We start from the raw sequence: 17324 nt of genomic DNA on the forward strand, positions 1-17324 counted from the left end.
TCTCCAAGCAGTCTGCAAGCCACAGCATTTATGCTACAGCTGAGAGCTGGTGGGAGTTAGCAGGAGATAGAAATAAGGAATAAATCCTTTAGGAGAGTTGCAGGCTGTAGTGTATCAGCTCAGCCACCCATGCTAACACATCTCAGTTGCAGATATATTAACTGGTTGGCAACATCTAGATGTTGCTATGGTGCGAAGTCTTTGCTGTTGCTTACAGGTAATTGCTACCCAGGGAAGAAAACACAATTCTAAATGATTTTTTTCCACACCCCAAGCAAAGTTCAACTTCCTTATCTGCATGCTGGACTAATTGGGAGGTAGCTTTTTTTTTTCTTTTTTTTTCCCTTTAGGAAAGTCATGCCCATAGGATAATCTTGGCTTGATTCTAAAAGCAGGAATATTATGTGTGGGTTTTTTTGTTTGTTTTTATCACACTGCATTAAAAAAAAAAAAAGAGCTTCGTCTGCACCCCAGTACACTCACTGTAACTGTGCGTCTGAGGCATGATGTTACAAATCTCAGTTTTTTATAAATAAAAAATTTGCAAATCTCAGCTGCCTTCAAGCTCTGGCTGAAAAACAGCTAGCATCCCTGGGGATAAACCTTTTGGATCATCCCAAATGGTGCTTGTTTATACCAGGTAAAAGTGAGCACGCAGCTTTTAAGCTAACAACGTAGTTTCTGCAACACTTGCATCTCCAATGCTCAGCGCTGAGGTAGCCATGGAGATGGCTATGGGGAGCATCGTGCCCATGACAACTCTGCATGAGCATCTGGAGCATCTTTGGAGCAGCATTCCTCTCCCTAGTCTCTTCCCTGCATTAGACCATGATTACTGGCTTGTTCTTGCTCCCACACAGGGGACAGTAAAGCTTTTCCCCAGCAGCAATTCCCCTTCCAAAATAAAAGGGCAAAGAATGAAACATGGAGCAGATTTGGTACTAATGTCTCTGAGTATTTGGTATATAACATCTCTTTGGTATATAATATCTCCTTGACATATAAGATAGAATCATAGAACATTTAAGGTTGGAAGAGACCTCCAAGATCATCTGGTCCAACCATCCCCCTACCACCAATGTCACCCACTAAACCATGTCCCCAAGCATCACGTACAACCTTTCCTTAAACACCCCCAGGGACGGTGACTCCACCACTTCCCTGGGCAACCCATCCCAATGCCTGACTACTCTTTCTGAAAAGAAACGTCTCCTCATTTCCAACCTGAACTTCTCTTGGCACAACTTGAGGCCATTCCCTCTAGTCCTATCACTAGTTACCTGCAAGAAGAGGCCGACCCCCAGCTCCCCACAGCTTCCTTTCAGGTAGTTGCAGAGAGCAATAAGGTCTCCCGTGAGCCTCCTCTTCTCCAGACAAAACAACCCCAGTGCCCTCAGCTGCTCCTCACAGGACTTGTGTTCCAGGCCCTTCACCAGTTTTGTAGCCCTTCTCTGGATATGCTCCATGGCCTCGATGTCCTTCTTGCAGTGAGGAGCCCAAAGCTGAACACAGCACTCAAGGTGCAGCCTCACCAGAGCAGAGTACGGGGGGACGATCACCTCCCTGGTCCTGCTGGCTACACTATTCCTGATACAAGCCAGGATGCCGTTGGCCTTCTTGGCCACCTGGGCACACTGCCGGCTCATGTTCAGGTGAGCATCGACCAACACCCCCAGAGCCTTTTCCTCTGCACAGCTTCCAGCCACTCTGCCCCAAGCCTGTAGCGCTGCATAGGGTTGTTGTGGCCAAAGTGCAGGACCCAGCACTTAGCCATGCTGAACCTCTTCCCATTGGCCTATCGATCCATCCTGTCCATCGATCAGCCCACTGATCCATCCTGTCCAGGTCCCTCTGCAGGGCCTTCCTGTCCTCTGGCAGATCAACACTTCCTCATAATTTGGTGTCATCTGAAAGCTTATTGAGGGTGCACTCAATTCCTCATCCATATCATCAGTAAAGATATTAAAAAGGATGGGCCCCAACACTGACCCCTGGGGAACACCACTTATGACCGGTCACCAGCTGGATTTCCCTCCATTCACCACCACTCTCTGGGCCTGGCCGTCCAGCCAGTTTTTAACCCAGCAAAGAGCGTACCTGTCCAAGCCATGGGCTGCCAGTTTCTCCAGGAGAATACTATGGGAGACTGTATCAAAGGCCTTGCTGAAGTCTAGGTAGACTACGTCAACAGGCTTTCCTTCATCCACCAGGAAGGTCACCTGGTCATAGAAGGAGATGAGGTTGTTCAGGCAGGACTTGCCTTTCATGAACCCATGCTGACTGGGCCTGATCCCCAGGTAGTCCCACATATGCTGCATGATTGCATTCAAGATGACCTGTTCCATCACCTTTTCTGGCACCGAGGTCAGGCTAGCAGGCCTGTAGAGCCCCGGATCCTCCTTACGACCCTTCTAATAGATGGGTGTCACATTAACAAGTCTCCAGTCATCCAGGACCTCTCTGGATGACCATGACCACTGACAGATGATGGCAATCACATCTGCCAGCTCCCTCAGCACCCTTGGGTGGATGCCATCAGGCCCCACGGACTTGTGACAGTCCAGGTGGAGCAGCAGGTCTCTAACTGTTTCCACCTGAATTGTGGGAAGGTTCTTCTGCTCCTCATCCCAGACTTCCAGTTCAGGAGGCTGAATACCCTGAGGATAAGTGGTCTGGCTAGTAAAGACATGCAAAGAAGGCATTAAGAACATCAGCCTTTTCCTTATCCTCTATAGTCATGTTCCCCCTACACCCAGTAAAGAATGGAGATTCTCTTTGGCCCTCCTCTTGCCATTGATATATTTGATGGCAACCTCAGCCTTACCTTGGGACTGCTCCCCCAGGCCCATCTCAGCATGAGCCTGACCCACAGCACAAGCCTCGCAAAAAGCCTGTCAGCTTCCCAGCTGGAAGATGTGTCAAAATGCATGGAAAGGTGCACATCATGTGGGAAACTGTTTCAGTGTGTTAAAAACCCTAATAGCTGTAAGCCTAAAAAAAAATATAATAATTCCCCTGAAGGCACACATTGCCCAAGCCCAGTTTATCTTTGCTTGTTTTACTGACACCTGGAGGAAAGAGGGATGAATGCTCAGCAGTGGGAATGGTAGAAAACAAGGTGGACATGGCCCTGGAAAACTTTACCTGTGGGAAGAGGGGGAGATTAGGGCAGGAGCAGCTGGGCTAAGGAGATTTGCACACACGTTTGGTGAGAGAAGTGGGCTTAATCATCTCATCCTCCCCAAGCACTTGAATTAGAAACCATGTCACTGGGAGTGAGAGTTTGATTCAGTCTCCTGTGAATAGACAAATCCTGTGAATAAACAAAGCAGAGATCTAGACCAAAATTATGTATAGAAAAAAATATGGATTTAAAAAAAAAAAAACTTTACAGTTCTCTTTATCATTTCACCGTCTCCAATCTTGTGTCATATCAGTTTTTTTGTTTTGTTTTTTTTTCTTAATTAAAAACAAAACAGCCTGTGTTTTCTGAAATTCCCGTAGGGGAAACTGATTAGTTTTGCCCCTCTCCCAGTTCAAACCAGACCCATTTCAGAGGCAGCCCCAGGGACTGCTGCATCATCTCTGCTCCCATCACCCTTCCCACTGCAGGGACAATGTTCCAATAAGTCAGCCGGGCTTTCGGCAAGCTCCTGCACGCTTTCAGCTCGCAGCTGACGTACATCTGGATAGGAACTGGCACTGAAGCAATTTCCTGAAACTGCATCTGAGACTGGCACAGATGATTTATGTAAAAACAATGAAAATGGGAGTGCCCGCCTGGGGTGTGCCCTGGATTATTTTTAAGGAGCTGACCTCAGTGCTGCCGCACTATGTCATCTGATCATGCTCCCGTTTCTGAAAGTCTTCCAAGGGGATTGCAAGTTAAAAATAAATGAGAGAGGTGAAGGAAAGCCTCCTGGTGAGTCAGATATTACTAGCCCTGAAAAAAAAAAAAAAAAAGGTAAAGATATTCAGCTTTTCCTGCACAGGATCCAACAGGTTAGTCCTGCGCTACTTGGGGAAGGTCTGTGAGTAAGTTTATAGGAAGCTGGATTAAAGCATCACTGGCTGAGTATTTGTTCCTGCAGCTTTATGGAGGTTTAAAAGAGCCCAAATGCTGCCTGCCCTTGTCTGTTCAAACAAACAAGCAAGTTATTGAGAGGAAAGGACATAATGTGCTCTTTCTGTTAAGGATTTTGGTTCTTCTACATGCTCATGCTCCCAGACACAGAAGCAAATTGTTCACCCCAAAGGCGCTGACCCTGAGTGTCCCATGGCAGTTTCTCCAGAGGCACAGGACAAGTTATTTTTAAACAAAATGTCATACTGAATCTGAATTCAGACAGCAAACTTCTTCCTTGAAGGACTGTGATTTACTTATCCATGTAGCCTGATTTCTCCATAAATTCATCTAGCTATTGCTTGCAGCACCCAGACTTGATTTTTTTTTCCTCTTTCAAAGCACTTTTATTACCAACGCTTATTCCAAAATGAAAAAGTATCCCCCCCCCCAAAAAAAAGCTTTTATTTTATTTTATTTTATTTTATTTTTTTAAAAATCAGTTATTTAAAAAATAAAAACAGTTTCAGCACCTGAGTGATGTCACTAGAGCCAGCAGGGCCACTCCCTGCAAATTCTGGGGGGTTGTACTCCTTGCAGATTATCTTTTAAAGCTGCAGTGCATCACTGGGAAGGCATCAGCCTGTAGTCAGGGATGCCCCCATCTGTAAAGAGTTTAGGCAGGCCCCTGCATGGAATAGCAGATGTACACCAACAGAGCTTGTTATACTCCTAATCAGATTGTAGCAAGTGGCTGTATATTTATAGCTCTTTTAAGATAGTTGTCTAATAGTAGAGGGTGAGTATGTTCTCCAAAAAAAGCTCACATTCAACTACTTCAGTTAACTTGCTTCCTCGAGGATCAAGCTGTGGCTTGGAAACACAATAAGAAAGCTACCTCACTTATTTGCAAAAAGCAGTAACGCCTTTCAATGCTCACCCAGCTATGCCCTCAATAGGAGCCTCCCGCCCACAGCATCACGTCACACCAGTACCTGAGCCCCATCTGCCTGTGGAGTGATTTGCAAGGATGTGCTGCGGCGACCTGCAACCCAAAGGAGATACAAGCATGGGGGACGTAATTCCTCCCCCTGCCCCAGAACCATGGCTGCAGGCAGTCTCATTTGCTGGGGCAGGCATGAATTGATTTATTCTTTCATTTTCCATTCCAGCTTTTGGCTTTGCAACAGAGCTGCATCTGTTAAAAAATAAAATCCTGGAAACAGCATGAGATGGCGCTTGAAAAAATTGCTTTGCTTGCTTTTCCCTCGTGTTTCCTCTCCTGGCACATTTTTGGGCCGTTTGTGTCCTTGTCTGTCTCCAGGATTAGGAACTAGCTGTGACTTCTCCTCCACAGGATCAGAGGTTGTGCAGTTGCTGCCTGTGATAGAGTGGAGGTGCATGCATTCAGTGTCCTGCTCACACCAGTTTTGTAAGGAGCATCATGGCTTGCTTCTACCAATGGCAAAGGGCTACAAATTTGTACAGTCTTTTTATTTATTTATTTTTAACAGGAAAACTTACTGCACTCAAGAGTGGAGGAGAAACACCATCCATGAGCTGCACTTTCCCCTCATGCATTCCAATGCAGAATAAATGTGCGAGTAAAGATTTCTATGTAATTCTTCAGAGCCTTGTGGAAAACCCCCTTGTTCTAAAAATGGGCCCAGTGTGGCATTTCTTGTTTGTTGGCAGGGACCTGCCTTTCCTGAGGTCCCCAGGGACTTGAACCCTGGTGGAGCTTTACCCTGTGTGTGCAATGAAGCTCTATGCAAAATCCCTTAATAGTTGTTTTTTGTTTTGTTTTGTTTTGTTTTGTTTTTAATTGAACAATGACATGGAAAAATAAGTCTGACTGAATGACATCTGTCCTTTTCTCTTGTACAGTTGCCCCTGGTGCTTTCCTTCCCTGCACTGCCATTGCCCCATTTATTCCCCAGGTTGCCTTTTCTCTGCTCTCATTGAGGCAGGAGCCAGATATCACCGAGATATTGCCTTCTCAAGAAAATCCCAAAGTAGAGCATTTTACATAAGAGATTGTTCTGTGGGGATACCAGAAAATAAACCAATTTACAAATACAAAAATGTATTTCATTAACCCTTCAAGCACATAAAGGGAAGATTGTTTGCAGTTATTATTGCCCTTGAAGGGTTTAAAGCATTTCCTATGGAGGGAATGCTTTCCTAGCTGATTCCTAGCAAGGTGATTGATGTTCCATGCTTTGAGCTCCATGACTGATGCTCCAGTGTTCAAGAGGCATTTGAATAATGCTCTTAAGAATATGCTTTAACTTTTGGTTAGCCTTGAAATGGTCAGGCAGTTCGACTTGGTGGTATTTGAAGGTCTCTTACAACTGAACTAAACTAAATTTCTTTTCTATTCTATTCTAAAGAGGTTTCCTGATGAGGTGACTGTGCTTGAGCCAGCTCAAGCCCAGATGTGTTCCCAGCTCCAGGGAGCAACTGCAGGACAGGGATGGGCTGTGAGACTTGGTGCTCTAATTCCCACCTCCAAAACCTGTCAGATCACCCCAAAAACTTAAATCCAGTAAACCTCACGCAAACTGTTTTCATGCTTTCCCCTGCATTTACAAGCTGTGGCTTTCCCCAAGCGAGCCAAATTGCCAGAGTGCACTATGTGAACTGAAGCGTTGTGCATGAATTAAACCAAAATTTCAGAAAAAAAAAATCAATGAGAAGCAATGAAGTAGGGTCACATGGATCTGGGTCCTCTTGCAGCTCTTGCACAGCTCTCATTATTAAAACAAAGTCAGTGCTTTCTATTTGTTACAAGAAAAAACAGCCCATTAATGCTTTCTAGCCTGGCACCAACTCACTCCTCACTTAACATTGCATTACTGCATCTGCCTAAGCTGTGGCTGAGGCTGAAGATAAAGAAGGGCTGACCTCCAGCACAGATCGATACAGCTCTCAGGTTGCTGCCAGTAGAAATTTCACCCCAAGATACTTAAAGCAGGGAACACTGCAGAAAGAGTTTGTGTGGCTCTGTTAAAGAGATGCTGCAGGTTTGGGTGTTTTCAGTATTGCTAACTTCTACAATAAAATAAATCAATTGGCTGGTCCTGTTCTAATTGCAGCTGGGATCCAACAGAGTTTCTCTATTTCCCCAAACAAGATGAGAAGTTCCTCTGAAACAGATTATGGTGGAGAGATTTTGTTTTTTAGAAGTCACTGATGGATTGATCTCAACCGTCCAGTCCCTGGTGCTGTATTTCCTTCACAGATGCTTTGGATTTTAGATAGGTAGTCCACTGATGAGTGCTTAAGCCAAACCCAGGGAATCAGGAACCATCTGTGCACCCACAAGAGGAATGAATGTGTCTACATATTACAGGAAAAATATTAAATCGGCCTGACCTTATAATAAAATATTAAATCGGCTGACCTTAATCCTGACCCAGTTATTTATTTTTTTCATATAGAAATGAATATGTATGTCAAGCAGGCACAGCCAAACCACCCAGCACAACCCACTTCCTGCCAGACAGAAGTTTGTTTGTTTGTTTGTTTGTTTTCAAATATAATCTGGTCAGATGGATAGAGAAGCACATGGAGCAAGGGGCTGGGAGTCCTCTTTATGGCCAGATGTACTGTGTAATCCAGTGGTGGGAGCACCACCAGGGCGGCCATGCAGAAATCCATCTGGGTGCAATTAGCTTCAAGGTGCAATTGCATCTCCTAACCACTGTGCCAGTGCCCCTGGGTGCTCCAGACTCAACCCTTTTACCGTAGCCTAACCTAAAGGATGGGAATGAAGGCCAGATGAAAAACTTGCCTGAGCCATTAGCGCACTATAGCCATACATTCCCTTATCCTCCAAACAAAGGGGGCTATATAAGCTTGTCATGAGCATCACATATCATTTTTAATTAGTGTTTTTGTGGTACAGGCATACCTCAAAACACACATCTACAGGAGCTCTGCAACTGCTCTGCCGTTTTACTCAATCAAGCAAGATGAACTCAGAAGACAGACCCATCATTTCTGCTGTTGGTCTAAGTCTATTTTATTCTCTACTCATCAAGCTGCAGAGTATCTCTCTCTGTATATTTTACAGTGGATGGGTTTTTACAAGCTAATGAATTTGGATACAAATGGCAACCACTAAAAGCTTCCTTCGCTTCTCATACTGCGACACCCAGAGCCCTGACACTGAGCTTTCCAACCCGGCCCCAAATCCCAAATACAAACAACTCTTGAATATCATTGAATACAAACAACTCTTGAATAAACCAGCCAAGCGCTGCAATTTTCCAGTTTTGCCTCTTGCATTGCTTGTACACGCCGGGAGAGATAGGGAAGAACCCAAAACGCTGTGCTCTCCAAGGGGAAGGAGGACGCTGGCCAGGCTGTGCAGCTTGTGCTCAGCAGCCGGCTCCTCCCTCTCGCTATTTATTCCTTCCCCCGTCTCTGCGGCCGGGACTGGATCATCCAGAGCCGAGCAGGCGGTGGTGAGTGCCGGGGCAGGGACTCTGGGGGGCACGAAGCCAGGCAGGGGCTGGGGGGCAGCCGGGGCAATGGTCAGAGCTGGGCTCTGCACGGTGTTGACGGCTGAATCGCTTTAGGGGATGAGGGCTGCCCTCCCTTTGCTGCCTAAAAATAGGCATTTCCAGCTCCGAAGGAGACTGCCAGCCTTAAAAGAGCTCTGCTGCTTGCTGCTGCTTGTTTATTCCGATTCCGGGCTGATTCTGGTGGAAAAATGTCGTCACTGCCCCCTCCCCCCCCGGTCGACCCCCAGTGTTTTATTCGCCCGGTGTTGTGGGAGCCTGGGGCCCAGTGGTGCAAAATTGTGCTTCCCTGGTGCTGGGGGGGGCGGAAAAAGGGGGGATTTCTGAAAGGCAGGCATGTTATCAGAAAGCAGCTGTCATGTCTTACACCTCCCCCAGCCCCGTTTTTGTGGCCCGGGTGCCACCGGCGGTCAGCAATTCTCAGCATTGCAGAGGGGGCCTGGCTCGAAGCACAAACCGAGCGTCTTCCCCTCTACCCCACTGCTCTTCCCCCTTGCCCTTCCCCTTCTCCACCTCCTCTCTTTTCTCCTTTACCCTCGTCTGTGCCCAGGGCACTGTAGCAAGGCCTGGCCTGGGGTGATTTTGGCAGGGGGTGCTGGATTTCCTCCCGAGGGCCAAAGCTGCATCTGACAGCCCCGCACACAGCTGCACGCTCCCACACATGTAATTGCTGTTCGCAGTCGCTCTTTGCAACCTCCATTTTCCCTTTCCCTTCTGCCATGCTGGCGCTGTGGTTGTAAACACGGGTGCAGACATAAAACCCTCCTTCTACCCCTCCCTGAGTGCCATAAATCATCTGAATTAATCAATCATCTCCATTCAAGGCTTCTCAGATCAGTCACATCATAAATATTATCTCTGAAACAGAGAAAGCAGCTACTGAGACCAGGCACCTCACCCCCAGGTAAGCGCATCCACATTCCTTATCTCTTGCAGGGTTTTAATTGCGTTTATTAAGGGAGAAGCTCAGCCACCTGAAGAGCTCAGTAATTAGCTGTGCAAACACAACCGAACCCCCCCCCCCCCTCCCCGGGTTTGTCAGAGCTGAAGCACAATTAGGGGATCAGGTTGGTACTGCCAGGCTGGAATATCCTTTGGGGCCTTCCCAAAACCTGTTTTCATCAAGGCTGTGTCTTAGGGTTATTTTTCCACCCCTTGCAACTTGCTTCAGGAAGTCACATGTCTTAAAATGAGTGGCCAACTTGCTGCTTTTTTTTTTTTTTCCTTATTTTCCAAATCCTTCTTTGAGATCCCAAGGGAGCATTCACCCATCCAAATTTTTTGACATGTCTTCTGGCTGTTTTTAAACTAGCTGATCTCATCGTTGCTTGCTCCCAAGTGGGTGGGTACTGTGGGACTGGGAAAGCAGCAAACCTGGTGAAAAGCAGCTGCCAAGACTGGGTTTCCTCCCCATCACAGGGGTCACCTCACTGCATCCTCCCTGTTGTTATTTAAGACTCTTGCTAATGATCCCAACCAAAATGCTGCTGTTAAAGTGTCCCAATTCAAGATTTTCCTAGATTGTTTCAGGCCAGAATTTTCTGAGGGGTAAAAGGGCATTACTACCTGAATAGAAAGAGATTAGTGTCCTTTTTCATGGAGCATAAAACCTTAGCTGATATGCAAAAGGAAAAAGTTCTGGCTTCAAGAGGAAATTGTTGTGGCTGTTTGCTCTGTTAAAAGCAATATCTCACAAGAGCAATCTGTTATCTGCATTAAACTTGTCTTTGGATTTGCTTGTGACCATTAATGCCTGCAAAAAACACTCAAGATCCAAAATGCGGTTACTTCTTGCTGCAAGATGAGCCAGAAAGCATGCCCAGCACGTTGTCTACCCTTTTGTATTACTGGACACGCTTACTGATCATGAGGATTGCAGTAACTTGATGCTCCTTCGTGCTGCGTGTGGCACCTGAAGGGGTTTTTCAGTTCAGGAGGTGTTTTCCAAAGGCATAGACCTAGTGTTTATTACTCCTTCACTGTTTCACAGGGAGATAACAGCTCATTAAAGTGGTATTTCTTCCTCCCACCAGCTACTGTAAGTGTAAGGGACTCCTGGCATCCTGCATGCCCCTGGGATGCCAGCAGCAAAATGCTGAGTAAGCAGCTTTGCGAACACATTAAGCAGAAAGACACCACCAGCTGGTTTTCGGTTAAGGTCTGTTGTGCATAAACAGGGACTTGGGCAAAACACAGTGAATTTCATTCTTTTGCAGAAAACCTCCAGGGAGAGCCTGAGTGTAAACCTCAGGTCTGGTTAAGCATTTTCCCCAAAATTCTTTTTTCCACTACTGAGAATTGCTGTTAGCAGCAGAGCTGGCCCTTGGGGCTTATGGAAAGCTGTACAGGAGGTTCCAAGCAAGGGAAGGTAGAGATATAGGGGTTCAGGGGGGAGAGAGAGGGGAGTAAACAAGCATTTAAGCTCAAACTGTTCATTCTGTAGCTAGATTAAAGGGGATGATGTGTGTTTTATATGATGCATGATTTGGATGCAAGCAAGCGTAAAGCCTGTCATGCTTACAAATGGTGCAGACGACAGCTGGGGGTCTCTGTCCCCTGCCCCTAACACACTGCTTGTCCTTGTACCTGCAGCCATGGCCAGGCTCCTCATCACCTGCTGGTTGGTGGCCCTGCTCCTTGGTGCCTGCACTGATGTTGCCCTCTCCAAGAAGGGTAAAGGCAAACCCAGTGGGGGTGGCTGGGGCACTGGGAGCCACCGCCAGCCCAGCTACCCCCGCCAGCCCGGCTACCCCCAAAATCCTGGCTATCCCCACAACCCGGGGTACCCCCACAACCCAGGGTACCCCCATAACCCAGGGTACCCCCACAACCCCGGCTGGGGATACAACCCATCCAGTGGAGGAAACTATCACCACCAAAAGCCGTGGAAACCCCCCAAGACCAACTTCAAGCATGTGGCTGGGGCAGCAGCAGCAGGTGCTGTGGTGGGGGGCTTGGGGGGCTACGCCATGGGGCGCGTCATGTCGGGGATGCACTACCACTTCGACAGCCCCGACGAGTACAGGTGGTGGAACGAGAACTCAGCGCGTTATCCCAACCGGGTTTACTACCGGGATTACACCAGCCCTGTGACACAGGACATGTTCGTTGCTGACTGCTTCAACATCACAGTGACTGAGTACAACATTGGCCCCGCTGCCAAGAAGAACGGCTCGGAGGCTGGCCCAGGGGCAAACCAAACGGAGACGGAGCTGGAGACCAAGGTGGTGACGAAAGTGATCCGTGAGATGTGCGTGCAGCAGTACCGCGAGTACCGCCTGGCCTCGGGCATCCGGCTGCACCCTGCCGATGCTTGGCTCGCCCTCCTCCTCCTGCTTGCCACTCTCTTTGTCATGCACTGATAGGGTGTCGCACCCCAGCCCTGCAACGGTGAGATGTCTTCATGTCCCTGAGCCCACCCGAGGGGTTCCCCTCCCCCGTCCTCACTTTGTCCACCTTTGGTGAAGAGCTGTCAGGGTGAGTGGGCACTGATGTCCCCCACTGCCTCCCTACAGGCTCCAACTTGGGCAACCGTGAGCAAATTTTGCCCTGTCCTGGTTGTGTCAGGACAGCTGCCAGTGATGGAGTAGGATGCCCAAAAAACAGTCGTCACCACCTCCTCCTCCTCCTCTTTGGGGTCACCCCAAGAGTGATGGGCCCAACAGAGATGGGCTTGCCCAGCCTTCATCATCCCTGCAAGAGCATTTCTGAAAATCCTCTTTGCTAAGAAGCAGGGTTTTACCTAATCTGTTTAGCAACAGCAACACCAAAACGCCTTTCCCTGGGACATGCCAGTGTTGCAACTCTGAGCATGAATGCTCAGCACTCTTGCATTCCGTGGGGTTTTATGGGTTTTGGGGTGCTCCAAGCAAGACCCTGGGCTGCTGGGTGTAGTTTTAACCCTTTAATCCCCCCAAACCACCTTCACCATGTACATAGGAACATATCAATGCTGCAGCTGGCATGCTGCAAATACCTCTTGCAGCAACACCCCACCCCAAAAAAAGTGGGTTTGGAATAGCAATGCTGAAGCCACAGCTGCTTTCCGAGTCCCACCAGGGCTGGGTTTGGAATATCACCCCGCACCACTATGCTTTCAGCTGAGCCTTTCTGCCTTTTGTAGCCTGCCCAAAGGAGGCAAGTGTGAATACCTGAATGCCCAAGAAAAGCCCCCCAAAGTAACACCTGCAGTTAGAGCCCGAGAAAATGTTTTTCTTTAAGTGCTATGGGTGTTGAGTGCATCTTGCGCGGTCAGCCATGGAAGCACGGTCATCATTTGCCATCAGCACTGTAACCCAAAGGATGCGAAAATATATCCAAAGGGATTCCCAGGGGGATCAGTCACACAGGGAGGGACTTAAATCAGCTAAACTGGACTGATACAGCAAACAGCACTGATAAAATGAACCCTGAGGAACTGGCGATGCTGGAAAACCACCTTTCACAAATAATTTGACACACTCATGGCACAGCTGCCATGGCAATGGCAGCTGAAACTATTGCTTCTTGTGCTTTGGTTGATGCTGATTTGTATATAGCCTGTAGCATATGTAAAGTTACACTTGTCAAGCTACTTACACCGCATAGATCTGATATTTATCATGTATTTTGGCACTGAATGCCCCTGTTGGCGATATCAAACCATTCTAAATGATTTTTGCATCAGTGTAAGCTAAGTGGAGATACACATAAACACAGAGCAACAAAATCTTTCGGGATATTCACTGCAAAAGCAGGACATGGAGTTAACATGTACTTTGTGATACGCGACTGTTTTGTAAATTTGTAACAGCGCATGCACTGCATTTTACCTTCCAATACTTTTCTAAGTGTTCGACATCTGGTGCAAATTAAAACAGGTGAAGCGAAGGTGCAGGTCAGCCTCCTTCATGCGAACGCCTCCCTGCAGTTTTAGCTCTTGCCATCTTGAGATCCCACACCCCATCCCAGGGCTTTGGTGACATCCTGGTCTCATCACCTGTTTTCCCCATTTTCTTCCCCTTTTCCCCGCTTCTTGCCCACTTTCTCTCTCTGAAGCATTCTGTAGGGATGTGCTTCAGATAGAAGCAGCTTTCTTTTGCCCTTTCTGACCCTGCCTCCCGTCACGTGGACATATTGTTCCCCTTTAACACTGAATTTAACCCAGAAACCACAATCTGAGTTAACCTCTCCTCCCCTGCTTCCACAACTGGCTTCAGTGCCATCCAACAAACATTTTCTAATAAAGCCAAAACAACAGCTGAGGACCAGGAGATCTTCTCCCCATTTGAACCTTGTATTCCTCCCTCTGCTTGTCCAATAAAAGAGCTTTCATGTTTGCTATTTCAGTGGAGATAATGCTGAACAACTTCACATGAAGCTTCAAACCATACTTACTGCTGCCAGAAATTGGAATCTCCCATAGTTCAAAAAACAGCACAACTTTTGGGCTATTTGGAATGTAGCGAAGCTTAAAGATTGCAATTAAACGAACTGAAGGGTTTGGGCACCTCAGCATGATGGTGCCTTTTTTTGCAGCTTGGACTGGTTTGGTTTGAGCCCATGCAGAATGCTATTAATTGTACTGCAAAACCCCCTTCCCACAAGGACACTAAAGGATTTGGTCTTCAAGCAGTGCTCCAGGTAAACCCCCAAAGTGTCTCTTTTTCATACTTCTGGCGGGGGAAAAAAAATATTCAGCACTAAATAGATTATTATTTCTGAGTGCAAGAAGCCTGCTCAGAGAAGGAAACCACGAAAAGTCGTTAACAGGGATCGAGAGCTCCCATAGGTGTCTGGAAAGAGCAAAAGTTTTTTCTTCCTTGAAATTAGCTACTGGGTGTAACCACATTATCTCTGACTATCAGTAAGGAGCCCCAAATGGGGAGTGGGGTGAAAAAATAGATGGCAGGCAGAAAATGAGCAAATTTTATTATTTGGAGCTAGTTACCAAAATGAGGGGGAATAAATAAAATCAAGATCTCCAACATTACATCCTTGCTGTTTCAGAGCAATGCAAAAAAATGGTGATGAAGAGGAGGATTTGGGGAATAAAAAGCCCCTATGACTTTGTTGGCTCTTCCCTAAGCTTCCCTGGGACTGCTACTCAGCTTTTCTCCTGCACCAATTCAGTTGTGAAAGCAACCCAGCCGCCACCCAAACCCAGCCTTCAGCAGGTCGGTTATCCTAAATAATTGCAGTTGAATAATTGCAGTTGAATATCTTAGAATCCTCCCAGGTCATTTTAGGGGTGCAAAGAGATGCAGCACCCCAAAACACACCACTTTAGCTGCCCCAGCCCTGCTTGTGGTCCTGGGTGGGATTTCTCATTGCTCCAAGTTCAAGGTGCACAGGAGCAGCTTGTCCCCTCCATCTCCAGACAGATGTTGCAGGACGCTTCCCCAAGGGGAAGTGGAGAAACTGTCTTTGCAGATGGCCAGGGAACAGCATGCATGGCTGTTCTCTGCACTCTGGGGAAGCTTTATCTAACCTTTCTTATTAATTAACACATTGGAAGCCGAGAAACAAGAGCAACTTCAAACTTCAAATAAATATAAAATGGTAGCAGTGAAGGCATGGTTCTTTGGGGTTGGGCTTAGAGGACCCAGATCCTGTTCCAGCAAACTGCAGGTAAGCTCAACATTTAAAACAAAATGAAAGAGAGAAAGAGAGAGAGAAAGAAAGAAAGAGAGAAAGAGAGAAAGAGAGAAAGAGAGAAAGAGAGAAAGAGAGAAAGAGAGAAAGAGAGAAAGAGAGAAGGAAAAAGGGAAAAAGGGGGAAGAAGGAGAGAGAGAGAGAGAAAGAGAGAGAGAAAGAGAAAGAGAGAGAGAGGAAGGAAAGGAAGGAAGAAAGAAAGGAAAGAAAGGAAAGAAAGAGAAAGAAAGAAAGAAAGAGAAAGAAAGAGAAAGAAAGAAAGAAAGAAAGAAAAAGAAAGAAAGAAAGAAAGAAAGAAAGAAAGAAAGAAAGAAAGAAAGAAAGAAAGAAAAAAGAAAGCAAGAAAAGAAAAACACATTTTCAAGATGAGTGTACTGATATTGGGGCTAGCAACATCTGCATGGCAAGTTGGGTCATTCCCAAGTTCCAGTAAGGGAAGGTCTGACCTCAGCACACAACAGCACAAAATGGTTATTTCCAGCCCCCCCAGAAGTCAGACATTTTCCTGCACTTCACTCAAAGTAGATGAAGCTGCTCCAGCCCCAGCAAGGCAGGTGGAAACACTGACTTCGGCAATGCTTGGAGGAGGCTCAAAAAAACTGTTTCCACCCTCTGTGCTCACACAGCACTGAATTAATTGGCTAAGTACTGCAAATCCTGCAGTGTTTGTGGAACTTTGCTGCCAAACAAACAGAAAGTGTTTCTGACTTACCATGCTGATAAAGGAGAAATAAAGTGCAAATGGAATAGTTTAGGGGTAGTTTTTTTCTGCTCTCTTTGAAATCTCTTTATCAAGGTAAAACCCTCACTTGACAAATAAGCATTCCCTATGCAGGCTGAACAACACCACACATTTTTTTTCTACCAAAAAACAAACAAACAAACAGAACACCCGAAACCCTCTAAAAAGTGTGTTTTTAGTGCAAGTGATGTTACAGCTGGACAGTTGGCACAGAGCTGGAGGAGGGATGTGCAGGGGATGTGCAGGACATGCATCGCTGCCGGACACTCGCCGCCAAGTGGACGACAGCTCCATCTCCTGTCTGAGCTGTGCCCCAGCTCCAAACAGCAGCCCTGGAGATGTTTTTGCAATGCTCTCATTCCCAAATACACCTCCCAAGGCAGCTCTGATGTCTCAGGAGTTGTTATTTCAGAGGAAAAGGAATGAAAATGCCCTTTCCTCGCCTGCAATTGCTTTCATAAAAAGGTGGTTGGGGGTGGTGGTGGTGCATGTCCCTATGTGTTGCATACCCTTCGGAGGGAGAAAGCAAGAAAAAGGTGGGACTGCATGAAGCTGTGGCATCTCTGAACTCAGGCTGCAAATCAGATGGTTGAGTGTAGGATGCTCGTAGCATGGTCCTGCCATCTAGCCTGGGCAGGTCGGGATGCAAAACATGGGTTGGAAGATGTAAATTCAGGCTTATCTTTTACTTCACATAAGCATGCTAAAACCAACCAACCAACCCCCAGTGCATTATAGGAACAGCTGTACTTGTTCAACCTAAAAGTGAACCCAGGCTGTGTCCTAAGCCAGAGGAGAGGTGACAGAAAACCATACTCAGCATCATTTAAGTGAGAAAACCAGGCTCAGCAATATTTATCCTTACCTGCAGGAAGATGAAGCTGGGGACTGCCCCATTGTTTTTTGGAGGAGCCCCAATATTTTGCTTGGTTCCTCTTTGCTTGCAGCAGTGGCTGAGCTGCTGCACCTCAACCAGGTTTTTGGAGAGGTTTAACCACACAAGACAGAGAACAGAGATAAAAATGCAGGACCTGGGGCGAAAGGATCCCTCTTTTCCCAGAAGGACATCAGAGAGGATTTGCATCAATTTCTCTGCTGGGAAGGCCTGGAGGAAAAGCAAACCCGAAACATCCACAAAGGGCAAATCCTGGAGCAGGGAGCCCCCACACCCCAGAGAACGGGCAATCCCATAGCTGCCTGTGTTTTGGGCAGGGAATGCTAAAGACTGGGACAGATTTGGTCATATTGATGCTGGAGAGATGGGACAGGAGGAGTTAGTCCCCAGGCAGTGTGGTTACCCCCAGTGCCACCCGCTCTGCAATGTCCCTTAGCAGTGCAGGGCTTCCCAGGCTGCAGA

General features: G+C 47.0%; 1 protein-coding gene across 1 annotated transcript; it reads left to right on the forward strand.

Moving 5' to 3' along the window:
* Positions 1–8408: 8408 nt before the first annotated feature.
* On the forward strand, positions 8409–13461 carry PRNP (prion protein). Its single transcript, XM_035568786.2, has 3 exons — positions 8409–8535; positions 9417–9496; positions 11185–13461. Exon 3 carries the CDS (start codon positions 11187–11189, stop codon positions 11952–11954), a length of 768 nt encoding a protein of 255 aa, XP_035424679.1. The 5' UTR covers positions 8409–8535; positions 9417–9496; positions 11185–11186; the 3' UTR covers positions 11955–13461.
* The last annotated feature ends 3863 nt before the right edge of the window (positions 13462–17324 follow it).

The sequence above is a fragment of the Cygnus atratus genome, chromosome 27, assembly GCF_013377495.2.
Source record: "Cygnus atratus isolate AKBS03 ecotype Queensland, Australia chromosome 27, CAtr_DNAZoo_HiC_assembly, whole genome shotgun sequence".
Taxonomy (NCBI): Eukaryota; Metazoa; Chordata; class Aves; order Anseriformes; family Anatidae; genus Cygnus; species Cygnus atratus.